Here is a 25,489-nt window from a genome sequence, read left to right as displayed (position 1 = left end):
GTTCAACCCTGCATTATTCTGCAACAACCTTTTCCCCTGTATTTTCCTCTGCCCTGTTTGAAATCTCAGCGCAGTCATCCAGCTGCACATCAGACCTCAGTTAGGCTGTTTTATTACCAGCTTCAGTCTCAGTGCTTCGCTTTTTCCAGCTTTCGCTCCTGGCTTGGCCTTTGCCCCAGATCTCCAGCCTCATCTCTGGCTCCAGACCTGCAGGCCTTGGTCTGCAGTCCACCACCTTTGTCCTCCAGCACCAAGGCTCAGCTCTGTCTATTCCCAGTCATTACCATACCACCCAGTCCAAGCTCGCAAGCAGGTTTTTAGGCTTGGCCCAGTGAGTGTGAGTGTGTGTGTGTGTGTCACTCCCCTCCCCTAAGCACAGGTGGACTTGTAGGGGAACGCTGCCAAATACTTTTGGTTTAAGGGGAGGGAGGGGTGTTGGCTGAGGCTGGTGGGTGTAGCAGTTTTTGTTTTGTTGTGTTTCTTAGATAACCGTTTCGTGGAATGGTACCTTTTCACTCCTCCAAATCACTGACACACCTTCAAGAGCAAATTTGAGTCTCTATCTCGGCCGCTCTCACTTTCACAAGTCTGCCAGAGCTGAGACGGCGTTGAGTTTCCTGAGAGGGACGAGAGTGCACAAGAGAGGAACTGAAATCAAGACTTCTCTGCTTTAAAGGTCAGTATCATCCAACTGTCTCTTTCACTCTCTTGTCTTTCTCAGTTCAGTGTGCTACGACTTTGCATACCCTAAAAAAGTCATAATGAGAGATTCATACTTTCTGTGTGTTGTGGCAAAATTTCAAGAGCTGACGGCTACCCACTGAGCACCAGAATCAGACTGAGGGATGGCTGACCTTTCGTAGAATAAGGTTCCTCCGCGTTCCCATTTTAAGTTGCAAATTTGCTCCATGTCTCTAACTTTTTTTTTGTAACACATCGTACTGTTAACAAAAAAGGGATGTCCAGTTATTCTCAGCGCTTCCAGAAACTCTCTGTGACTTGCAACAGATGTGCACCAAATGAAAGCCACCCCCTTAACAGCTACACAGTGAGGAGGAAGCAAGTGAAACCATGACAAAGCTAGAACAAACTGACACACTGATATCGTTTTAACTTTTGTTATTTTAGGAGCAGCTTGTGTAACTAAATGATGATTAACTGTGCATGATTTAGATCTCTATTTTTGGGTCATACTAAAGAATCTGCCAAGAAGCCGTAACATTAAACACAAGACAGTCTGAGACGTCTCTTAATTGAGGTGGCAGAAATAAAACTAGTAATGTGACAAACAAGAATGACATCTTTCCTCCTGGAAATCTATTCTTGAACGTCCCTTCCATTTGAAGAGGAGACGCTCATAATCAGATTGAAAATCTATGTCAATACAGATGTGGGGGCAGAGGTGTGACATTCAAAACTATTTCACTCTTCCTGTGACCTTCCCCCAACCCATCAAGAAGCATGAGTAACTGTTAACCTTTAAGACTATAAATATTCATCACAGGCTGATCTATCAGATAAATATTTCACTGTGTTTCTTTAAATCTGAGATGCTATAATTAGATGATTAGTAGAACTATTCTAGTATTCTCAGAATTTGCTCTCTGTCCATGACAACAAACCAACCAACCAATCAACAAACCAACAAACTGACAAGTTAAAACATATCCTCCTTGGTTATGGAGGTTATGTTTTAACCTGTCAGTTTGTTGGTTGGTTGGTTGGTTGGTTTGTTACCTGGGTTACACAAAAACTACTGATTGGATTTCTGATTGGTGCAGATCAGGATAAAGGGATGGACCCAATTTTTCACAATTCTTTCAACATTGCTGGATATGCCGTTGTGTAAGAGTGCTAAAGTTTAATGCAGTTCCAAAATGTGGTGAGATCAGTTATGGGTGGCTTAGAATTAACAATCAAACAGAGCTCACAACTTTGATATTGGATTAGGTATGATCAAATTAAACCGGACTACTGGGCCATCACAATTAAACATTTAATGATATTTAATGACAGAGTGACATCTATAAATTGACTCTTTTGTCCTTCCAACAGCCAAAAATGCCAAATCTCTTAATTTACTAACACAAATGACAAAGAAATGCAGCAAATATTTACACTTAGAAGGCTTGCACTAGTAAACGTTATGCTTGAAAAATGACCAAAACACAGAGTAAAAAGTACCCAAAAGTCATACTTGGTAAAAGGTTAAGATATCGTGTTAAAATAATACTTTAGTAAAAGTGAAAGTCACCCATATAAAATGACTTCAGTGAAGGTCTTACGTATTAAAGTACAAACAATGTCTTTTCATAAATATATCAGATCAGCTCCCAGTCGCAGTGATTCATTCAGCTTCTGATCAGGTGAACCATATTAGTAACAGCGTGTTCATACAGGTGCACTGTTTGCTTCTTTTGTCATAGTAAATGAGGGGTAATTAATGGAAAATGAATGGGAAAACATAATATTGTTTCCTCCAAGTGTGATAGAGCACGAGGACGCTGATTTAATTGCAGCACTTGCGCTAGGTGACAAAAACAAGTTTCGGCGTGGAACATTTATCAACCCTCATCATTAACAAGGAAATTACGAGCAGAACATATAGAGCTCTCTTCCTGCCACAGTGGGGGTTAGACGGGGATAAAGTCTAGTACTGCCACACCTACTGTCGTCACACACACCCTGAACAGCCCTCCGTCTGCCTGTATATCTCTCTCCTGGATTATGTGAACTGAATCTGATTCTTTTGGTCTTTTGTTACAGGCAGTCAGTGAGTTTAACAAACACTACCTGGGGCAGATTTCATTCATGTTTGTACCCTCTCACCTATAGCGTACTGTATATGATAAGCCGAGCGACTCTGTAAAGGAGCCGAGCTTGTGTTTGTACAAAAGTGTGTGTGGAAAAGTGTGTGAGAGTGCCAGAGTGCTACTTGATTGAGAGAAAGAGAGACTTGAGTGTCGCGGATGAATGTGTCAAGTGAATGAGGACGGAGTTTCATAATTGCAAAACGATGCAATGTGTTCATTATGAGCCTGACAGAGTGAATGAGTCTGCACGCCTTCTCCCCACCTGACAGCGTGTGGGCATGCCCATGTAACAGCGTTTGCTGGGGGATGCACGATCTGATTTTAACCTCCTGTGACACAGATGTCATCTTGTCACAGTTGTCTAAACTCTGTTGGGGTGTTTTGTTTTCAGATCCTGAAAACTGATTGTTGTCAGTGCCAAATTAGCCGTCCCCAAAAACGCATTACATCTATTCAGGTTTATTAAATGTATCACGCATGTCCACAATGGCCCGAGTAGCCTTTTGTGTGTGCATGCCTGCGTGTCCGCCCTCCTCCGTAGGATCGAGCTCCAGGTTTTGTGTGTGTGTTGGTGTGTGTGTGTGTGTGTGTGTGGAGTTGGGCTGGGTGAGTAAGCCGCCCCTCACAGATGAATAGAGGATGGGAGGAGGCTTGAAGAGGCTGCCGTGGGTGGGAGGCCCGAGCCCTGCCAAAAAAGCTCCTTCTGTGGGATTTGTGTACTTTTGCGTTCCTCACGAAACGCAGCGCCTGGCTCGAACGACAAAGCAGCTAGGGAGGCAGGCACTCGCACTCCCAGAGGTCGGCTCGATCGCACCCCTCGCTGCTTTTCAAGCTATATTCTTTCTTTCCGTTTACAATTTTGACAATTCCAGCACACTCTTTTTTTTCTCTTCTCCCTCTGTCCCTGCTGCTACGCGTTATCACTTTTTTTTTTTTAGCATTTTTTTTTCTTCAATAATGTGGCTGATTAAGACACAAATATTGACACAAAGTACAGAATTATGAGAAAGTACACCATGTATTTTGTAGTGTTGGACAAGTTTTGATATATTTGAGGGTTTATTTTCCAAAAACAGATTCCTTTCTTTCAGCTGCTCAGAATAACTTCTCTGTTCATTAAATACTTTAAGTTTTAACTAAATATTTTTTATTTCCTAAAGTGCTATAGTGTTATAGCCATGAATCATAGTGGAAATGTGTCTCTTTAAATGTGTTTTTTGTCATTTATTTTTTAATTCTTGTCTGAAATGTCAGTGGCTGCCGCAATTTGTAACGTAGTTTTGCAATGAAGCATTTTTCATACAAACTGTAGGTGTTTCCAGAATGTTACCTAGATAACAGATAAAAAAAAATAGGCCCCCTTGTAACCACTGGCTTCCCACCTGACAAGTGCAAAGACGTGATTCTAAGCTTGGCAATCAGGCAAAAATTATCACCTAGATAATGAGAAAAATTTAAGCTCTACCTTATATATAAAAAAAAAAACAGAGCTGCAAAGACGTTACAGGAAACATTGAGTCGAATGTCATTCAGCATCAGGGAGTTAGGAGAAAAAAAAAGAAGAAAGGGAGAAAAAAAAGAGCACGATTTCATAATGTCTAAAAGAAAGATCTGGGTTGAATAAGTGGGTCCACCCACCTGTGTGTGAGAGGCAGCGAGAGAGAAAGCAGGGCTGGATGGCAGTTTTAGAGACATGAGTGTGTGGGTTAGGCTAGCTGGCCTGCTTATGCTATCTAATCACTGGGAGAGAAAGGAGAGCAGCATGCCTTGATCCACCCACCCACCCCAGACAAACAGCAGTTAGCCTGCTAAGTACTATATGTGGTCGCCTGTGGCTCTGGGCCCGAACATGGGGGAACAGAGATAAAATGTGACAGAGTCTACAGGTAACAGATATTCTGCACAATTATGTCTCATTCTGTGCCGGGGAGAAAGAGAGATGTGTCAATCTGGAAGCTACTACGGGTCACGACTGCATGTGAGAGAGTGTGTGTGAGCGCGAGGGCACGTTTTGGTCCAACACAATCCGGCAGGTTTCAGGTAGGAATAAAACTAATGAGAGTTCATCCACTGATTTTTTAAAGCAAATTAGCCAATATTTTGTTTTAACCTAAGGCTAGCCACGGAAAACAAGTAATGGAATCACCCATGAAACCAGCGTATACACAAAAACATTCATGTATGTTAAAATGTTCTTTGTCTTTAATTATGAGCAGCCTTGTTGGCGTGATTTGTGTTGTCGCTGTGTTCTTCTCTTTCGGGTCACATACAAATTAGTTACCTGTGTGATACCTGAGTGGGTGGGATGAGATTGGTCCAAAAATAGCTGACCTACGCATCACATTCGCGTCTTTGCGAGTGTGCATGTGGTTGAATGCAGTCCGCCGCCTCGTGCATGTGTGTGTGTGCGTGCGTATGTATGTGTGTGTCATGATAGGCATCTGTCTCCCCTGCCCTGCAGCCTGACTGGTTTTAATTAGGAGGTGCCATAGTGCCCGAGGGCTCTCCTGCTGACACACACACACACACACACACACACACACACACACACACACACACACACACACACACACACACACACACAGGCACACACGCAAACACACGTACGCACACACTCACACACACACTACCCGAGGGCAGACAGAGGCTGTCCCGCCAAGGCTGGCCTCCTTCTCGTTATCACCATAAGGAGTTGTCCTCATTCACCCCACGACCCTCCCAACACGCACACACACAAATATTCACACCAAGCAAATCAAATGAGCGCTGAAATGCATTCAGATGCAGCAGCGTCGAGGTGGAAGTTCGAGGTTTGACTCCTTGTACATTTTGTTTGTGTTCACGGGTCCAGAATAAATTTGCATATTCTAAAATAAAAGTGGCCTTAAACATAAAGAACGATCATATTTGTCTTCAACAAACACCAGAAGAGACGTTCGAGTTATCCTTACACACACGCAGCAGTGAGTTCATCGCGGCCACCTGTGAAACACTGTAACTCTGTCTCCGTCAGTGTTCGCTGTTCTAAATATGCAGCTTGTGTACTTTGCCTCCCTTCTGGCAAAGCGTCCACTACTGATTAGGATGTTTGAAAAGAAGACAAAACAGGAGAAAGTAGAAAAGCGCAAACAGACGGATCAGCAGAAAGTAAACGCCCTCACCTCACTCACCGAATGGCATGCTCCAAGGTGAGTTCTAATGACCTTAGTGCAATGACAGATAGGCGTGTGTCTCCGTGAGCACTTGTCTGTGATTGAGTGAGGCAGCGACCGCACAGTAGGTTCGCACACATGCCTGCATATTGTATCTATGCCTGTGTGTGTCTGTCTGTCCTTGGAGACAGGGGGTGTAGACCTGGGAGGCTGCTGCAATGCTCTATCTCTGGGCTGCGGGGGGATGACTGCCTCCCTTTCCTGCTTCTCTCCCACACGAGGCCACACCTGGTGTCCGAGGCACCGGGGGTAAAGGGCATAAGTCAGCCGGGTTGTCTTTGTCTGTCACCGTAGTTATCAATCCAGGGAAAGTCTGTTTAACACTTCCATGAAGTCTTTTTTTCGTGTTATTTTTCCAGGTTTCTCTTGCCACATACTTCCACTTCTGTGTACAGTTAAGTCAGCACTAGTTCACAGCAACATGAGATTAAAGCCGCCAGTATGCTTTATCGTAAGTGTTTGTGGGATGGTTGAACTTCCTTTCAACATCAGAATTAAGAGGGCTGTGGTAAAGTTTGAAGTGCAGGTCTTCTTTTTTCAGTGTTGACACTACTACTTCTGCCACTTTGAATGTGTACAAACGAGTGGAACAATATGAATGGCTTCCAGGAGGGACTGTGTGGGTCCTTATCCCAACAAGTCCTCTGGATTAAACCTCAAAATAAAATGTTTGTCCTCTCGAAGGTTTGGTTTAGGCCACTGACTGTAAATAGAGATGGACAACGAAGCTCCATCACCTCCCACAATCCCAATTTGTCAAAGACGTTTTGAGATGGAAGGTCGGCCCTCCACCAACCAAAGCATCAGTATTTGGGTTGATTTTATAATTGCACATTTACTGTTAGTTTGAGCTGTTGCTTGTGTTTGAGTCAGCTGACAGACATCCATCCACCACGACATTCTACCATTGCTTACTTTGCTTACATGGACAACCAACTTGACTTCCTCCTTTGCTCCTGATGGACGAGAGTTTAATCACTAAGTACCATGGCCGCTAGAAGGCTCAGTCAGTGGAACGTAAACATACTGTATGTAGTTTAACTTCCTGAAAAAACTGATGCTGTTGATGTGTTTTGGAAGACGGTCTCGATCATCCCAATATTTACTAATATCACATCTCTGCTATCTGCCTGCTTTTTATTGCTCATTCGAGTACTGCAGTTTGCGACAACATTAACCAGTCCAATGTGGTTGGACGACACATCATACAAATGTGTTATTTTCAAGCATAAGCCGACACTTACCCAAACTATTGTTTCCGTTGTTTTTGTTGTACGGTACAGAGTAAAGGTCAGTTTTTTGTGAACTGGATTGAGTTGTACTCAGTTAGCAGCACGGAATCCGATGAAGTGGCAACACATTGTGCATAATGCTAAAGAGGTGGTAGATCACAAGAATGATTTTGAACTGGCAGTTATGGTTTTGCATGTGTGATAAGGTTGTCGAGTTTCAAAGTGCAATTGTGTAATGAAGCTTTCTAGAGTGAGTAATAAAGGGAAGCCTCTTTTTTTTAAATTGAAGATTATCTTTTATGACTAATTATATTAACATCATTAAGTGATCAGAATTCGGGGGCTAGTAGCTCTTAACCTTCGAGCACCTTAATTCATCATAATGACAAGCCTGTAAGTGAGTGTGCCCCTTTGTTGTATCTGTGTTGTAACACAGACACTTTGACTCATATTTTTCCGTCAGTTTTAGGTTCAAGATAAGTCTGCTGTTTGCTGTGTTTGTGATAGTGTACAGTAAGCCGAGTTGAGTACAGCATCAAAGTCTTCATGAGATCAACTTTATGTAATGAGCTTCACACCCCATCCCCCCTCCAAAGTGCCAATCTGGTGCCCTGCTACGTGCATCTTGCAGGGCGCAGCAGGTGGCAGTAAACAGGTACGTTGAGATGCCAGACAGACAAAACAGGCAGAACAGATGACTCTTACTCAGCCCCTCGAATCCTTCCTTGCACTCAGACTCAGAGACTAACCACTTCACGGTGTAGCCTCCCGAAGGATGGAGGGGATCAATATTTCGCCTGATCATTACACTACAGAAATATAGAACACTGAGCACAATTTTTCATGCTCTTTAGGCAATAATATCATTGATTTTTATGCTTGTATTACAATATAGAAAACTTTTCCAAGCATAATCACACTGTAAATCTGCCTTTTAGCCATGTTATCCTGCAAGTGGGCTCATAAAAATGAGCTGCAGAGCAAATTAGTGCAGCTCCAACCCTTATTTTGCCCCATTAGACCACTGGTTCGTGTCAATCACGACCTGTGACAGTTTGCAGTACAACTGCCTGCAGTTTCAGAACAAAGGAGTCCACACAGGTACCACTTACAGTGTGTTGCTATGACGGCAGCGGCGTGTTTAGAATAGATAGCTGATCTTATATGATGGCAAATGTTGTTTTTCTGGCCGTCTGGCTGGCCTGCTTGCAGTTAGTGGCTAACCCTGTTTATATATACTAGATGCCAATGTGAGCTGGCCTCAGCACTCACCCCGCACAAAACAGTGTAAACCACCAGGGCATGGGCTGTGGTTTGCTTTAGTCCGTGTTTTCCCCTGGGGGAAGTGGGCAAAGCAGTCTGATGTACACTCTGATGTCTACTTGTTTGTGGAGGTTCACTCGACACAATTTGACTGCTTTCACAGTCTGATTGTCGGTTATGATTTATGCATGGTTGGAGATATTTTAGCAGATTTGAAGGTCCAGTAACCGCTAAGATAACAATGTCTGATGGCATATTCTACCTTCATGAAAGTGTTAGGATTTTTCCTTAACTGTTTGTGTGATTACTAGACCAACTGTTTTGGCAAAAAGAAGAAAAGCCGTCCTCTTTGAGTGCACAATATATCAATCAGGCGGGAAAGTCTTCATGTTGTCAGCGAAAAAAATTAAGTATTACAAAGGGCGTGGTTTAATGATGTCACACAGGAAAGCCCAGTGGTTGTTTCAGATCCTGTGAATGTGCTATGTCATAACATTTGGCCTGTCTGTGAAAGGAAACACTTTTTTCTACCTTTGTCTTTCTCTTTTTACTGTTTCTCACTGTGTCATAAAGAAACAATCTGAGGAAGCAGTATTGGAAGTCAATACAAAATTGCTTATTTCTACAGTTTTTCTACATGAACTTCCTCCTCCTTTCCACAGACTGAGGTGGTGGCATGCTCATCAACAGTTACCTTGCTCTGGCGGTCTCTGACTCAAATCAGGAGTGTAACGTTAGCTTTCTGCTCTCCTCAGCCTGGTTTTTGAAACCTAGCGTTTCGACTAAAAGGAAAATAGGTCTGCACAAAGTCGCTTGTGGTGCTTTTCAGCGTTTGTGGTTTAATTGTGTCTCAGATGTTGTCGGCTTTTAAGTAATATTTCCATTAAAATTGACAACATTGGCTGAATCAGACATTTTAAAGGATGTCTATTTTCCAGTCATTAGTCTCTTTTGACTATTTATGGGAGCCTATATTAGTTTGATTATTGGTAAGATATGAGTAAAAGGGCGCCATTTCAAACAGGTGTAAAACTGAAACTAACCGGCTGTAATTTGCAGTTGTGTTTCTGCTTCTGTGTTTCTTCTTTTAGTCCTGTACATCCCAGCTTGAGACTAACCAACAGAGGTGCACAAAATAGTTCTCCAACTTTTCTCTCTTTTTCTCCTTTCCTTTTTTTTTTTTTTTTACCCTCCCTCAGTCTCCCCAAACAACCCCTTCGAGTTTCTTTGCCCCGGTCCCTTTATACCAAAATCCACTCTAACACAACTAAAAATTCATTTTGTCTGACCTAAATCAGAGGGTGTCTGCGCCATGGGCTTATTACACAGTGCGCTTAAACTTGTGTTGTGGAGGAGGATGGGGTATTATTATCTTCCAGCTACCCACCCTGCTATAAAAACTAGTGGTGCGACATCTCCACAGCGCAGTGCTGCTGCCCTCCCTCCCTTCCTCTCACTCTCTCGCTCGTCCTACATGAGCCACACACAACAGTGAGCCTGACTCTTAACTCCACACCAGCCACTCTGCTACACAGACAGACCCAAGAATCACACTCTGCTCTCCGCTGTTGCGCTGCTTTTGCTTCTCTCCATTGGATATTCCTCCCTGGGTGTTTCTTTTTTTTCCTCGTTTTTGTGAATGGGCATCCGTGGCCGGTGTGAGGAGCTTGTGAATGGACTGACTGCCTGGCTGACTGACTGACAGACTGGCAAAGAGAGAGGCAGCTGTGTTTCAATTAAAAAAGGGCAATGCTGAGAGGTCAAGCGAGGAGCGACGGAGCTTCTTCGTAGTCTGGAAATACAAAGACACGTGAGGCGAATCGTGAAACTGAAGGTAGGTGATGGGTGCTGAAAGCTGTGGAATGCTGGGGGACGTATCAAGACATGTGTGAATTAATGTGGATGCCAGAGTTTTCGGAGCATGCACAGGGGTGTGTGCCTGAGCGTATATGTCCATAATAATTCGTCACATTGATCCGAGTGTGTGCATGTGTGTGAACAAGCTTGCACTTGTGCGCTGTGTTACAAGGGCGCACACGTGCATCACTTTGCACTCCTATTTGCAGAGTGTTTTTATACGAGCCGACTGCTTTGGATCATAAAGGCCTGACAAGGTGCAAACAGGTCAATAAAGTCACTTAATGAGTCGTGTAATTATTCAGGCTGTAGTGTAAATATTGTGCTATAAGATTCTGGAAATAGCATGGGCGTTTATAGCATCACAGCACATCGAACATGGTAGTTTTAGTGGACTTAAGTATGTGTTTTGTCTCCAACGGTAATTACACATTTCTATTTTAGATATTCCGTATCTATAGGACTTTCTCCTTACCATCCAAAATAAATACTCAGGTAGTTCATAAAGTTGAAGTTTGCGAGTGAGTACAAAATAAAAACATGTTATGGATTTGAGGGCTGAGCTGTAAATTACTATTTACAACAGGCTTGTTGTCAGCTGGCTTATCTCTTAGCTCACGTAGTTACAAAACGCCATGACTCGTGAGACCAATACATTTGTTTATGAGCTGCTGTTTTCATGCACGTATTAAAATTTGTTTGTCTATTCTGAAACCATGTGCATAAAAAAAAAAAGAAAGTCGGACAAAATCTGTGTAATTTAAAAATAAATGCAGAAAATTGCATATAAAAATGTGTTGGCGGTTTATCAGATCATGAAGTGACTTTAAAAGAGTACTTGTGGCTAAACACCTATTCGACAGGCTCAAACTGTGAAAGAAAAGGTAAAGCAGATCGTCAAACCAATGGCATGTTTGCTTAATCACATAATGTAAATCTGAATCTCATCAGCTGCAGCCAATTTGTAACCTTCACCTATGAATGTGTAATAAAGTATTTGAACTTCGGTTCTTTAACAGTTTTTACTTTAAATTTCAATAAGTTACAGTAATGTATATAAAGCTGAAAATGTTTTCAGGGATCCATTCTTGAATATCAGAACCAATACAAATGAAGAAGCTAAAGACTAAAATATAAAACCTGCTTCAAAAAGTAGACATTTTATTTCATATTGTACCAGTTTCGCTCCTGGTACTCAGCCTTCCTCTGTTGATTTGGGGGTCTTTATTTGGGCCAAACAACGGAGTAGGGAAACATTAAGTGATGTAGAATAAGAAATAATCGGTCCTCCGTTTCAAGAAGCTACCTCTTAATCACTGAGCCGATATTCAGCAGGGGAACCATAAACTTTTGTTTACTTTGGGGCCGAGAGAGATAATGGTGTGTAGCTGTGAGCCCCCCTGAAGGCTTGAGAGATGACACTTAGTGCACACAGGCTCTTTATGGTGCAGAGCGAGTTGATGTTGGCCTCCAGATCTCTTGGGACCAAATCCACTGTTTACTTCAAATTATCCCATTTTATTATTCTTCTAATACATATTCGAATTAAGTATTAATTAAATGCATAAATTGTTGATTATTTGCTGGAATCACTGTAGTGAACAATGAAATATAATTAATTGGTCCATCTGTTGAAACTTTTTAATTAGAACCTCTGTTGTTCAGTGAGGTTTATGCTGCTAGATTTCAGGATATGTGTTGAACCCGCAGGCCGATTTTCTACTTAAATGTAATATTAAATAAATCAGCCTATACTTACATTAATAATGTGTAACGCAGCAGAATAATCTTTTTAACACCAATAATCAACGCTTAACATTTTCTAACAGTGATGTACACCAAATTCCACACAAACAAATGGCTGTTTTAACTTTGAAGCAAAACTTGTGCTGCTAAAATGCTCAAATTTGACCCCAAGATTTCATCATTATTGTACAGACAAACACCCGTGTTTAGTTACTGGCATTATATACAGGTCACTCGCTCAAATTGACAGCAATTAAGACACAATTTAAAAACTCTCCCTGTGCGGCCTATAGGCCCCAGAATGTTGTCATTTAAAACGCGGACCAAGGAAGTGTGTCCTCGAGGAACAGGTGCACTGCTGTTTTACCGGTGATAATGGACTACCTTACACAGTAGGTCAAATGAATGTCTCCTCCTAATAAGGGGGTGACTTTTGGCTGTCAATACTATAAATTATTGGCTGTGCAATTGTCCGTCTGTGACAGTTGTTTAGCAGGTGTTTGCTATGGGCACTTGGTGACAGGGGTAAACTTTGGCTGCTGGTGATTTAGCATGTGGGTCAGGTGGATGCACCGGCCTGACAGGGATAAACTAGGCTTTGGGTGTTGTAGCTTACAGGCCAAATGAGTGTCTGCCCGTGACAAGGGTTGAGATGGACATTAGCTGCTGATTTGTGGCCTGAGCGGTCAGGGCTGGGGACAAGTTAGCCGCTCTACTCTGGGCATAATGATGATACAGCTGCAATAGGGAAAGAGGAAGGAGTAGGAGGAGGAGGATGAGGAGGAGGAGGAGAGGAGGAAGAGGAGGATGATTAGGAAGAGGAGGAGGAGGTGGTGGTGGTGGTCAGAGCCCGGAAAGCAGATGAAGTTCTTGGGAGAAAGACGACACTGAATGGAGGTGACACATAATTTGGGGTGGGAGTGCTGAGTTGAAAGTGTTAGTGACTAAGTGAGGCATGAGAGGAGACGTGGCCGGTACAGGCCGGCGGAAAGAGAGACAGACAGAAAGGCAAGTCTGTCCACTGGAGGTCAGTTTAATAAACAAGATGAGCATGATATGAATAGTTTTCAAAATTCATGTGCAGTAAATCTATTCAGTGATGTGTGTGGGATAAAGAGAGATCAGAGCCACAGCCGATGATAGCAACAAAATATGACTTTCACTAATTATTCATTCAGAAATGGTGTCGCCTAATAACAGCATGTTGTTTTATTCAACCATTAAAAGTTGGGTTGTCCTTCCTTGACTCTGCTAGAAGAGTCAGACAGATCAAGAGCCAAATGACTTAAACAGTAATTATCAGAGGCCTTTCACAAGGCGTCCCCACCCTGGCTGCTCTGACGGGTGGAGGGGTGTGTGCATAAAGGGTTAAGGATGTTTGGCTGATGTCGCTCCAGGACCTTGTGGTGGGAACGCTGTGCCCTCCTCCCCTCCCTGTCTATGTGGCACATCCTCCTTAGATCCTCTCCACATTGTAATTAGGGGCCGGCCGCTAAGAGCTAGCGCTAGCTAGTGGCAGGCAAACAGTGGGAACCGAGGGGAGTGGTGCTCGTTGGGGCACCAGGCGAACAAACAGCAACAGCAGCACGTGTCCCATAGTTCCAGGAGTGGGTGGGATGGGTTGAGAGCAAACGAATGACAGTGGGTTCGTCGAGCCCTCCCAGTCAGACTCTTTTTCTCTCCCTCTTATCCACTTGCTGTTGTTCCAAGCTCCACACTATTGTTTGCCTTGGCAGGCTGTTACAGGGAGGGGCCCCTCCGCTGGTGTTTGTGCAACCTGTTAGGGAACTTTTAGGGCCATCTGATCTCTCACTGGAGATTCTCTCACCTTTTACCAAGGCTATTACTTTTATGGATGTTGGACATGATAGAGGAATGATTAATCTACATCACAGAATCGGCAAAATACATTTTAATGTGGTGTTTGTTACCAGAGCTTAATGCACTGTTCATTATCTTTATTTAAAATTAAGAATTTCATCAGCTGGCCAGGCCTCTGCAAGTTTCTCCCACAGTCTTTTGTTCCAGATTTCCCATCGAGTTAGTTCTGTGTAGTAGGCCTGTGGGTGTATATCCTATACCACCTCCTCCTCTATAGACATTTTAATTATGTCCACACTCTATCAATGGCATGAACACCGCAACAGTAACCTAGCAACAAGATCGACAAGAATAAACTACATGTATGATTGGTTTCCAAGTTGTATACTGTACCTGCAGGTGAGCTCAGGGATTTTCTGAAACTGTTTTTTTCTTTTTTTTTCCCCTCCCATGGTGAGATCGGCTGTTACACAAAAGAAAAAGCAGGACTCTCACGAGTGTGAGTGTGTGTGTGTGTGTGTGCCTGTGTGGCTTCAGCCCTGGCCCATTTAGAGCCAGTCAACAATGCAGCTGCGGTAAGCGGGCCCGCTTCAAAGTATTTATCTACACATGCCTCCGGTGACCACCAAGTGTGGACGGCTAAGTTTAGGCTCTATTCATAGATGTGAATGAATGAGCACCCTGCCAGAGGAGGTTTTTTTTTTTTTTTTTTTTTTTTTTTTATCATCGTAACTGTAAACAACAGCGCAGTGAATCAACAGGTAGGAACTCTGGCAGCTGTGGAATGTAGGTTTTGAAGAAAAGTGAATGGAGATTTAGTCAGGCATCGAGGCAATGTGCCGAATCAAGCTTTTAGTCACTGTACATCAAATGAGTGCGCAGAGGGCAGGCTGCAACGCAAGCATTTTGACAGGATACAGTATCTAGAGTGCGATCTGACCTCTTTTGTCGTTCTCTATATTTCTCACCACATCCCAATCACACACTTTATTGTAATAAGGGTGTCAGCTTGATTCGTCGCACTCATATCTGGCAGAGACAGATGACAAGGATGGACATCACACACACACACATTATCACAGAAACTGTTGCGCACCCGTCATCCAACCTCATTGCATGTTTAAGTGTCGAACAGGAAAACAATAAAGTTGAATATCTTATCAAGATGATGGGCTTCCCTAACTTGCTCAGTTGCAACACGTTTCCTACAAGAAATCGTAATAGCAGTCGAGAATAAATATTACCCGATGAGCTGTTTGCTCAAAATGAGACATGCTGTATTTACCACTTGTTGCCTTTGCTGCACAGATGGCACACAAACAAGCATTGCCTACAGTATATTTTAATAAAGTGAGACTGTCACTCATTGTGTTTAGTATCGAGAGTCTATTCAAATATCAATGCTTCTTGAAAAATTGGAGGCTCCTTCTCATCAGATACATTTCATTTTGAAACTGAGGCGAGCTGTGAACTGCTGCTTTTGTACTCTTTAAATCAGTGTTTTAGATCCTATTTCCTTATCTACTTTAACATGCCCTTATCACCTTCCTGTTGTCACATCCTCCTCAGGAGAGTCCCTGCTGCAAAATCAAGTGCTGCTTCATCTCAGTGATAATTAAATGTTCATGACTCTTTGTTGGCAAAAAGAACGAGAAACTAACAATATAGATTTAAGAGAATATTGGCTCATTAATTTGTGTAATTTTGACACAATGGTAACCCTAACAGCAAATCAAGGAGAACATTTTCAGTCACTGTATTGATATTCCCCTAGAATTTTTTACTTTTCTCAAAGAATCTGCACAGGAAAAAAGAATATTCTGTCAGTTGCAAATTCAGAAATATTTTTGTACTTTTCTTATCCACAGATGATGGTAACTTTGTGTCTTATCTCCTTGTTAATTAGTTTGTTATTTTAATCAGTTTGTCCTATATTTATACAGGAACTATCATTGAGCTCAAAATCTCTTTTGCAAGAAAGACCTGAGAATAAATTGCACAACATGAACACCAATATTTCAAAGGCTAATTATGAAGTATTATCTAAATTGTTATTTTATTTTCTTGTATAATAATGCTGTCATTGTTTTGTGTATTACACAAAATTATAAATCTCACCTTTATTTGTATTCAGAAATAATAGGAGTTGCAACTTGGGAAAACCTTTTTTTCGTTTGGCAGACGGAATATTTATCAATATTTTTGGATCCAGACAAACAAAAGAGTCTTGAAGGATTCTACCATCGACAATGTTTTATATCTTAAAGTTCCTTACCAGGGGTTTTATCTTTCAGAACAACAGATGCTTGTCTCTCTGACTCGAACATAATGACATTACATGAGAGGCACAACACTAGAGACAAGAGTAAAAATAACATTTAAAGTGAGGAGCTACTGCGGCTTTTAGAACCAAATTTGCAATCCACAGAATAATGCCCTTTTCAGTTTGAACTTTTTGTTTGAGTGTCACTTAACAGCTTGTTGTTACTGCCTTCTTTTTAGATATTCAGCAGACAGAGAAGAGAATGGTTCATCACAGAGAAGAGGATCTGATCGGGATCCCCTTCCCAAATCACAGCAGCGATGTCCTATGCAGTCTAAATGAGCAGCGCCGTGATGGGCTGCTCTGCGATGTCATTCTCATCGTCCGTGACCAGGAATACCGAACCCACCGCTCTGTTCTGGCCGCCTGTAGCCAGTACTTCAAAAAGCTCTTCACAGTTGCCACCACTGATGGCGGGGAACACCATCATGCAGCGGCCGTGTATGAAATTGACTTTGTGGCTCCGGAGTCTCTCACAGCCATCCTGGAGTTCGCTTACACTTCTACTCTGACAGTGACGGCGTCCAACGTCAAAGAAATCCTGAACGCAGCTCAGATGCTGGAGATTCCCTGCATCATCAATGTTTGCCTGGAGATCATGGACAGTGGGGGTGGAGGCGGTGGAGGAGGAGGGAGAGCGGAGGAGGGAGAAGAGGACGAAGAGGAAGAGGAGGATGCGGAGGAAGATGAGGAGGAGGAAGAAGAGGAGGAGGACGAAGAGGAGGATGTTGGGTCGAGGAAGGACGAGCAAGAGGAGGAGGAGGACAATGTCAGCGAGAGGTCGCTGCAGTCGTCGGAGAGCAGGGGCGTGCAGACGCCGCCGGGGACAGAGGACTCGCCGCCTCCCAGCACCTCCACATACCACCAGCAATTTGACCTGTCATCACAGTCACAGTCGCCAGACACCATGAGAGGAAAACAGGTAGAGTTCTGTTCTACTTTTGTATTTTCAAGGCAAAAAATAAGACATAAAATGTCTATTCCCAAGCTCAAAAGATTGATAACATTGTCTTGTGTTGCAGGAGAGTATGGAGAGTCGGGCTTTGAAGGATTTCTCCATCGAGTCACTACTCCAGGAGGGGCTGTACCCTCGTATGTCATCACTGGACAGGAGGGCCAACTTCTCCCCTCTCCTACCAGGCTTCTACCCCTCCATGTGGGCAGCTGAGTTCCCGGCCTTCCCCAAACAGCTCCTAGATCCAAACCACCACCAGCATCCCCATGCAGGAGCCTCACAACAAACCAGGCTCCCACAGGCCTTCCCCACCTCTGCAGCACTTGAGGCCTCCAGGCCCCTCGATCTGGCTGTGAAAAGGGAGATCATAAAGGAGGAGATGAAGGAGGAGGTCCCGCTCAGTCTGCTCCAGGGCAACTTCCTGAAGGATTTTGTCAACTCAGGCTTGGGCAGCACTATGAATTCTGGGTCAGGGCCATCAGAAGGTCACGCACTGGGTCAGATAAAGGATGAAGGTGACTTCCGATCGTACCTGAGCTTCCTGAGCTCTGCGTCCCACCTGGGGGCGCTGTTTCCTCCCTGGCAGCTGGAGGAGGAGAGGAAGATGAAACCCAAAGCTTCGCAACAGTGTCCTATCTGCAACAAGGTCATCCAAGGAGCAGGGAAGCTGCCACGACACATGAGGACGCACACGGGAGAGAAACCATATATGTGCACTATCTGTGAAGTGCGATTCACCAGGTATGTAAAGGAGAACTTTGATTTGATATTGCCATATAGGTGTTGTATCTACAATATTACAATTAATGGTGCACCGGGAACATCACTGTAACTGACCAAACATGTTTTTGTAATGTCATAGTTATGTGACTCAAAAGGCCGGTTAACTTTCATGTACTTAACATTAAGAAAGGTGTATTCTAACCAAAACCATGATTGTTTCCTAAACCTAACCAAGTAGGTTTTTTTGCAAAAACCTAACCAAACTATGACAGAAGGCTGAAAAAAACAATTAAGTCAAAAATGATAAATGACAACGTTGAGGGAACAACACCAACATGGTGATATCAGATAAATGTTGTCACATTAGAGGGTAGAAGTTTCATATTCACATGCCATACAAAGATCATCTTGAGATCTTCATGTTCCTTTGCGCTTTGACTACAAAGCATCTGATCATGTAAAACAGCCGGGTTAGCGGAAAAGTACCCCTTGCTCTTCTGACTGAGGTTAATCTGTTTGCACCTATCTGAATATCAAAGAGCTTGAAGTGGAAAGCCCCCTCCACTGCTTTCTTTGCATTAGTGATATTTCCCTCACCTACATCCTCCTGCTTTGGCATATTTTCCACCTGCATTTGAGAGCAAACCTTTAATGTTGTCAGAGAAGACAAATCATCTTTACTGGCTTTTAAACTTTTACCAGACCAGATGTCAAAGGCAAAAGAATTGCAGTGCAGTAACTCATGTTTAAACCCCTTCAGCCCACGACATACTGTCTGAAAACATGTGGTTTTGTTCTTTTCTCAGACAAGACAAACTAAAGATCCACATGAGGAAGCACACAGGTGAGCGCCCCTACATCTGCCTCCACTGCAACTCCAAGTTTGTCCACAACTACGACCTGAAGAACCACCTGCGTATCCACACGGGCGTCCGTCCATACCAGTGCGAGCACTGCTACAAAAGTTTCACACGGTCCGACCACCTACATCGACACATCAAGAGGCAAAGCTGCCGCATCTCCCGCCCTCGGCGAGGACGAAAACCAGCTGCTTGGCGTTCCACACCCACCAGCAACTTCCTGTGCCCCCCCACCGTTGCCACCAACCGGTTTGAGGAGAACGGGTTAAGCTCCACATACCAGGGAGTCAAGAATCACGGACTTGGGGAGATGCTCGGCCTCGGCAACAGAGGTCTGGGATTTAAGAGCGGGGACGGTGCAGGCAGGGAGAGCAGGGAGGAACGGCGAGCAGAGGGGAAGCACGTCGCAGAGGAGGAGAAGGCAGCAGCAGCGAGGCAGAGGGGAGTGTTTGCCTTTGCCCTCGCTGGAGAAGAAGTACTTACCCACTCTCCATTTTATGCTTCGACCTCTGACCCCTGGACCATGAGACTGGAGCGTGCTCCACCCATCTCTGAGCCAGCCAAATGAACTGTGGTCGTCAGAAAATAAAAAATACAAGAAAAGGAAGGCTCTTTCAACTCTGTGTTCTGGTCCTGGAAAGCTAAAGCACCTTTTTAGAAAGTGAAAGAGTGAGAGCGATGAAACTTTTGAAGCCTGCTGATGTGGCTGTAGTAAAACAAACTTTTTCTTTTTGAAAACACAGTCTAACTAAATAATTTCACAGATGTCATGTTGAATAATTGTTTCAGCCCTGTGAATGTTTACAAATACTTTGATAGCATTTAAGAAGAGGCAAACAGTTCGACACTGCTAATGAGGAAAACATATCGGAATGCTGTTATATATATTATTTGCATTATTTATCTACAAGGTTGTCTTAAAGGCTATTACTTAAAAAAACTACATAATTCTGCAATGTTCTCTAAAACAAGATGAGATAAGGCTTATATACTGGAAAGTATTCATATGCAAGACAATGTAAATGGACAGCTCGAGCAGGTCCTATTCAAATAATTATGTTGAATTAGTGACTATGATGAATGTAAAAGTAATGATTACATGTACAAAAGCAATCAAACTTTTATTGTAGAAAAAGGTTATTATAGATAACATAGGTAGACTGAAATAATCAAAAATTAATTTAAATAAATAAGCCTCCCTCCAAACAAATCACAGTGATTTTTATTTTGGACTATTGTGTGTAAGTGTTAAAAAAGGACCAGCGCTTTCAAAAAAATCAAACCAAAAACCAATTAAAATGGTTTATTACAGGCAGGGCATTGTCTGGCACATGTCCTGCAAGTACGTTTGATTCAAACATGGCTATTTAATAACATTAGAAAACAAAGGGGAACCCACTTGAAGTCTAATAAATCAGGATGTTTGATAATGTGTTATTATCCTTCCACTGCCTTGTTCTCATTTAAGCTCCTCGTCTGCACTATTGTACATAAACAAAAAAATTTTGGCCATGGTGGTGTTTATTACGGTCCCGTTGCTGATGATGTAAAATAATAAATATATATATATTGCTCTTAAAAGACTTTGAGGCATCCATCCAAAGATGTGTACTTTGATATTTCACAGACTTGAATAAAACTTTGTTTTAATGTTTATGAGTATGTGTCTTAAGAGGATGTATATTTCTGACTAATCAACTGCCGCTTCAGCTATACAGTACGCTTGTGTTTTTTTCTGCTGCAGCATATCAAGAGGGTTTGAGCCCCTTTTTTCATATGATGTTCATCTCTGATTTGTGTATAAAGAAGTTCAAAAATGATTTGAATTGAAATGGGAAAGTATTTTCTTGCTATTTATGCGTATTTAAATGAATGAGCCTTGGCTATATTTTGCAAATCTGTTTTATAAAGACACTAAATGTTGAACTTTGCACCTGTCTGGGAGTATTATTTACATCACATCATCAAGTTGTGTGTGTGTGTGTGTGTGTGTGTGTGTGTGTGTGCACGCGCACATGCTTGCTTTTGCACGTATCTTGTTTATCTTCTTCATATCTTCGTGAGAACCGATTTGAGAGTTACACCTTGAGAGTGGTGACATTTTGGCCACTCTTCCCTTCGTTAAGCCCTCGAGGTGAAGACTTGGTTTTAAGGTTAATGTTAGGGTTACAGTTGGGGTTAGGTAAGTACTTGTGATGGTTATGGTTAGGCGCAAAGGAATGCATTGTCATTGAGGATGAGACTGTTTGCACATGAAGTTTAAATGTGCTACACAGAGATTTTTACTGGTTATGAAACTGTCTTAAATTAATTGTGATGTCTCTGTACGATCTACATGAGCTAACAAGACCATCGGCGAGAAAATCAGCTCTTTCTGAATAGTTATTATAGTAATTCTGAAGGCCTGTCGCTGGGTTTTATTCTAACTCTTCCAGGTTGGATAAGCCATAAATTAAACAGGGCAGTTGTCCACGGGGGCTGCAAGAATCAAAGCTCCTTGCAGTTTCTTGGATAAACATAGAGTAAGCTGTATGTGAATGATCTTCAACTTACCAAAATAAACTTAATCATATCTTATTTGGGGTAAATAACCCAATAATATAATAAAAGTTACACCAACACAAGGTCTAAACAACCAATTCCCTTGGCATTAATTGGTGACAAAATGGTTTCTCCCACTTGGCACTGGGTAAAGTTAACCCAGAACTGAGTTGGTGCTTTATAGAACTGAAATGGGTCAATTTTTGTGGACGTGACTCTCACGTCTCTATTTCATTTTTTTTTTTCATAAATGTGTCATATTAAAACTATGCCTCTTCTGCAAAGTGATTCCGTTGTGAATTTACTGGTGAGAAATAGTATTTCCTGTATTTCTTGGGATGTATTTGGTCCTAGGTCACATCAATCTGAGCGTCATTAAAATGTTTTTTTATTCATTTAATGTTTATTTTTATAGGGACAGGCACGTATCATAGAACAAACTCACATGCCACAGCATTTAAACAAGCTAGTTTGCATGCAATGGGCATTTAAAATCAACAAAACTCACATAAAATAACAAACCAGCACAAAACAGACACAATTACACAATAAAATTACAACAAGCAGCAGATTCATTCATGACTACGTGACTGATCCCTCTTTCCAAAGTAAGTTTAAAATGAAAAAATCCATTTTGATCTGTGGGTCAGAAGTTCCACATATTAATCCCCTGGTTATATTGCTGTATATGGATGAGTTTAATATTAGAAAATGAGGTTAAATTAACATATTGAGAATATTAAGAACATGGCAGTAACAGACTCTTATTGTCTTCCAGTTTTAATTTTTAATTCGATGATTATTTATCATTTGAAGAGGTTTAAATGTCTATTTTACCATAAAAGAAGGAATAAAATTAGCTTCATACAGTAAATCAAGAGTAGGTTTGTTAAAGTGGGTTCTCCTTACTATACTTCCTGTCTGAAATTAAACTCTACGTTGTTCACATACAGACACACACACACACACGCACGCACGTCAGAAGGAGCCCCCTTAGCCTCTAGCTACTAGTCCCTGCTGAGGTACTACAAACTACACATTTGCATCATAAAAAAACCACATTTGTCATCAATAACTAATTAAAAGAATGTAGAAAGCGTACAGAGTACTGACAGGAAGATAACAGGAAGCTGTGATGGGTGGGACAATTCTGTGTCAATGTTTCAGAGAATCAAATAAAATACAACTAATTATAGTTAAACTGAATCTTACATGGAAATGTGCATATTGGAGTATTCCAGCAATATATTTTAACTATGTATGTCAGATTTCAGTGACAAAATGGTCTAAAGAAGACCAGTACAATTATGTTATTCACAATAAAGCTGAAGGATATAAGAATCATTGTAAAATATGCTCATCAAATCACGCATCACATACATAATACTCTTTAAACGTGTTTTACAGAGGTGGATTAGTGGATCAATAAATAATTCAACTAAACTGATAATCATGCTTCTGAGACTCGTTCGGTCCTGTCTGATTTTACTGACCCTGTGGTTGTAATGTTTTATTTAAATCACATTTTTATAGTCAGATCCGTCAGTGGTGCAGGTGTGTTATTAACAGAGAGTTTGTCTTCCAATCGCACCACAAATCAAGCAGAAAAGCTTTTGTCCTCTCAGCATTTGGTTACAACCCTCAACTTGTTCCTTGCAGAAACCTTATCATGACTTTTAAGTGCTACTTTCTTTGGCTTTGCTTCAGTTCTCGTCTGTATCTTTGCCCTGACCTCTAGTGGAAAATAAATGGTACTAGACTTAATCCTGCTTATATCCAAAATTATATATTTGTCTGGCATTAACTTGAATGAATGAATAAGACTTATGCTGACAAATACAAATATATGGGAGAATATAAGAGTGGCCAAATAAAACAACTGCTCATGACTCTTTAACTAATTTAAATGACTTTCCCCCCCCAGTGGCTCATTAAAGGGACAAAATCTCATTGGCTGTTTGAGACGTCTCTTCTATCTTGTTACGGCTCTATCCCTCTGGAGGGCGCTAAAGATTTAAATTTGACTCTTGTAGAATGGCAAGTTAGATTTTGGACCCTCAAAGTGCAATACAGTGTAAGTTCCTCAAAAATGTAGAATTTTCTTTTTTAAAAAAGTGTCAAAAGATATGTCTTTCAGCTTTGCTCGGTCCTTTTTTCACTCTTAATTCTGGTAAAGTAATAGAAAGAACGAGACATAAAAGAAAGAGTGAGGTTGAAGCTTTTTTAGGATACACTTTCAGCACAGACCACATCCTTTCATGTGGGCAGAGACGGTCTGCAGCAGCTGCTTCCTGATGGTTTCGTTTACATCTTTGCACAAGGTTTATTGATGTTAAGAATGGTTGTGATAAACTGTGCACCTCCAGTAATGGACTGAGCGGTGACTCACCTAAATGTTAGAGGAAGTAGTAGCTTGCATTTGAAATGAGATTAAACTCTTGCAGCAGAGATTACTTCTGCAACACTTTGAAAGCGACTTCAGGCAATTTGATGTGATTTCAATGTGTATTACTAACACAAACAACTGTAAATGCTTCAATAAGCTCCCTACAGGAAAACTTTGGGGTAAATTCAAAAGCACTGATTTGTGGGTAGGGTGGGCAGGTGACACTCAAAAGATGGTTTAGGTAAATATTTGTAATTTGTTTAATCGAGGACATTTCATTTCTGCAACGAGCTCAGCTGATGGAGACTTTGATCAAAGAAAACTGTTAACATTACCTTTACTAGACATTATTGGAAAAGGTAAAAAATACATATCTGCAGAGTTATATTATTGTGGTTTCACAGCAAAACATGGATTTTGGAGATTTGATCTGTGAGGATACATATAAACAAACAATATCTTCATTCTATTCAAGCGTCCCAGTAAGTCATGATAGTGAGCCATCATGTACAATACCAAGACACTGATGCTGAGGGGGCTAAATTCATTTAGCGGTCATCATTTTATCATTTACACCTGTGCCTCTTATTTGTCTAGTCTCTACATCTTACTGTGATTAAAAAAAAGTCTCTCCATGAACTGTGCCCGGTGGACTTAGTCATCTGTAACTGTGAGTGTGAGTCAAGGACAGTTGGTTGGTGGTGGAAAATTTACACCCTCAAGACAGAGTAAAAAACGTGTGTCTGTGTGTACATGACTTCCTCAATCCCAACCCTCCTGAGGTGTGACTTCCTGACCCATTAACCTGCAGTCCTTTCTGGGTTCCTCTCTCTGTTATTACTTAGTCACCACCCTGACAATCCGCTAAGGCCCACATTGGTGCACACAGCAGGTTCTACTGTGTCTTGTTGTGTGTGTGTGTGTCTGTGTGAGTGTATGTGTGTTATGCTTGCGCGCACAAAGCATTTCTAATGGGACATCCTTTGAGGAAGTTGTGTGACAATGCAGCTACACAATGCAGCAACAAGTTAGACCACAGGGACTGTCGAAGGCAACACGGTCTGATGTTCTCTGTGGGGCTTCTGCGGGGGCCAATGAGGAAACACCTTCACAACAAAGGACCTTGGAAAAGCAACAGTTTGGTCTGTGACTAGATCGAAAACACAAGCAAACAATACTTGTGACATAATCACAAAGCGGCTTGCTGACATCCACTTCAGTTGCTCCAAATATTTCTGTGTTGATAATAATAACTATAATAAAAATGTTAATTGTACTGAACTGTACGGTGGTTACACAGTATGAAAATAGGTCATGGATTCCCTGGGAGCACACAGAGGCATACACTGAATTCATTTCAAACTAGGGGTCGATCAATATTGTTTTTTCAGGGCAGATACTGACACACATTTTTAGAAATCAAGGAGACTACAAAATGATATTTGGGACTGATATTCATTAACAGTAAAAATGAAACAACCAGTGATGGAATAAACTTTAAGTACTGTTGTTATGTACGATGTTCAGGTACTTTACTTGAGCATTTCCATTTTCTGGGAGATTAACATGGACGTAACGTTACAGAAAGGAGAGGGAAACGAGAGAGAACTGCTGAGTTTAGTGAGTGGTTGACCTGAATTAAAATACATAGACACACATCCTGGGTGCCCACTGTTGCTTGCTAGTTAATTGCTAATGTACAACAAAGTAATCCAGATTTTTTTAGTGGGCAAATTAATACTCGAGCGTGTAGCAAC

The 25,489-nt window shown here is 41.9% G+C and overlaps 1 protein-coding gene across 3 annotated transcripts; it reads left to right on the top strand.

Annotated features, from left to right (window-relative positions):
* Positions 1 to 558: 558 nt before the first annotated feature.
* Positions 559 to 20,736, top strand: LOC119030498 (zinc finger and BTB domain-containing protein 7C). Of its 3 annotated transcripts, none has more exons than XM_037118151.1 (4): positions 559 to 676; positions 16,447 to 17,189; positions 17,290 to 17,963; positions 18,752 to 20,736. In XM_037118151.1, the coding sequence occupies exons 2-4, from the start codon at positions 16,470 to 16,472 to the stop codon at positions 19,371 to 19,373; spliced, it is 2,016 nt and encodes a 671-aa protein (XP_036974046.1). In that variant the 5' UTR covers positions 559 to 676; positions 16,447 to 16,469; the 3' UTR covers positions 19,374 to 20,736. The 3 variants fall into 3 exon arrangements, with proteins under 3 accessions (XP_036974046.1, XP_036974044.1, XP_036974045.1); XM_037118149.1 differs by lacking the exon at positions 559 to 676 and adding an exon at positions 5,949 to 6,001; XM_037118150.1 differs by lacking the exon at positions 559 to 676 and adding an exon at positions 9,956 to 10,354.
* Positions 20,737 to 25,489: the final 4,753 nt, after the last annotated feature.

Source organism: Acanthopagrus latus, chromosome 12, assembly GCF_904848185.1.
Source record: "Acanthopagrus latus isolate v.2019 chromosome 12, fAcaLat1.1, whole genome shotgun sequence".
Lineage (NCBI taxonomy): Eukaryota > Metazoa > Chordata > Actinopteri > Spariformes > Sparidae > Acanthopagrus > Acanthopagrus latus.
Note: the sequence above shows the minus strand (reverse complement) of the source record. Positions and strands in the feature narration are given on the sequence as shown.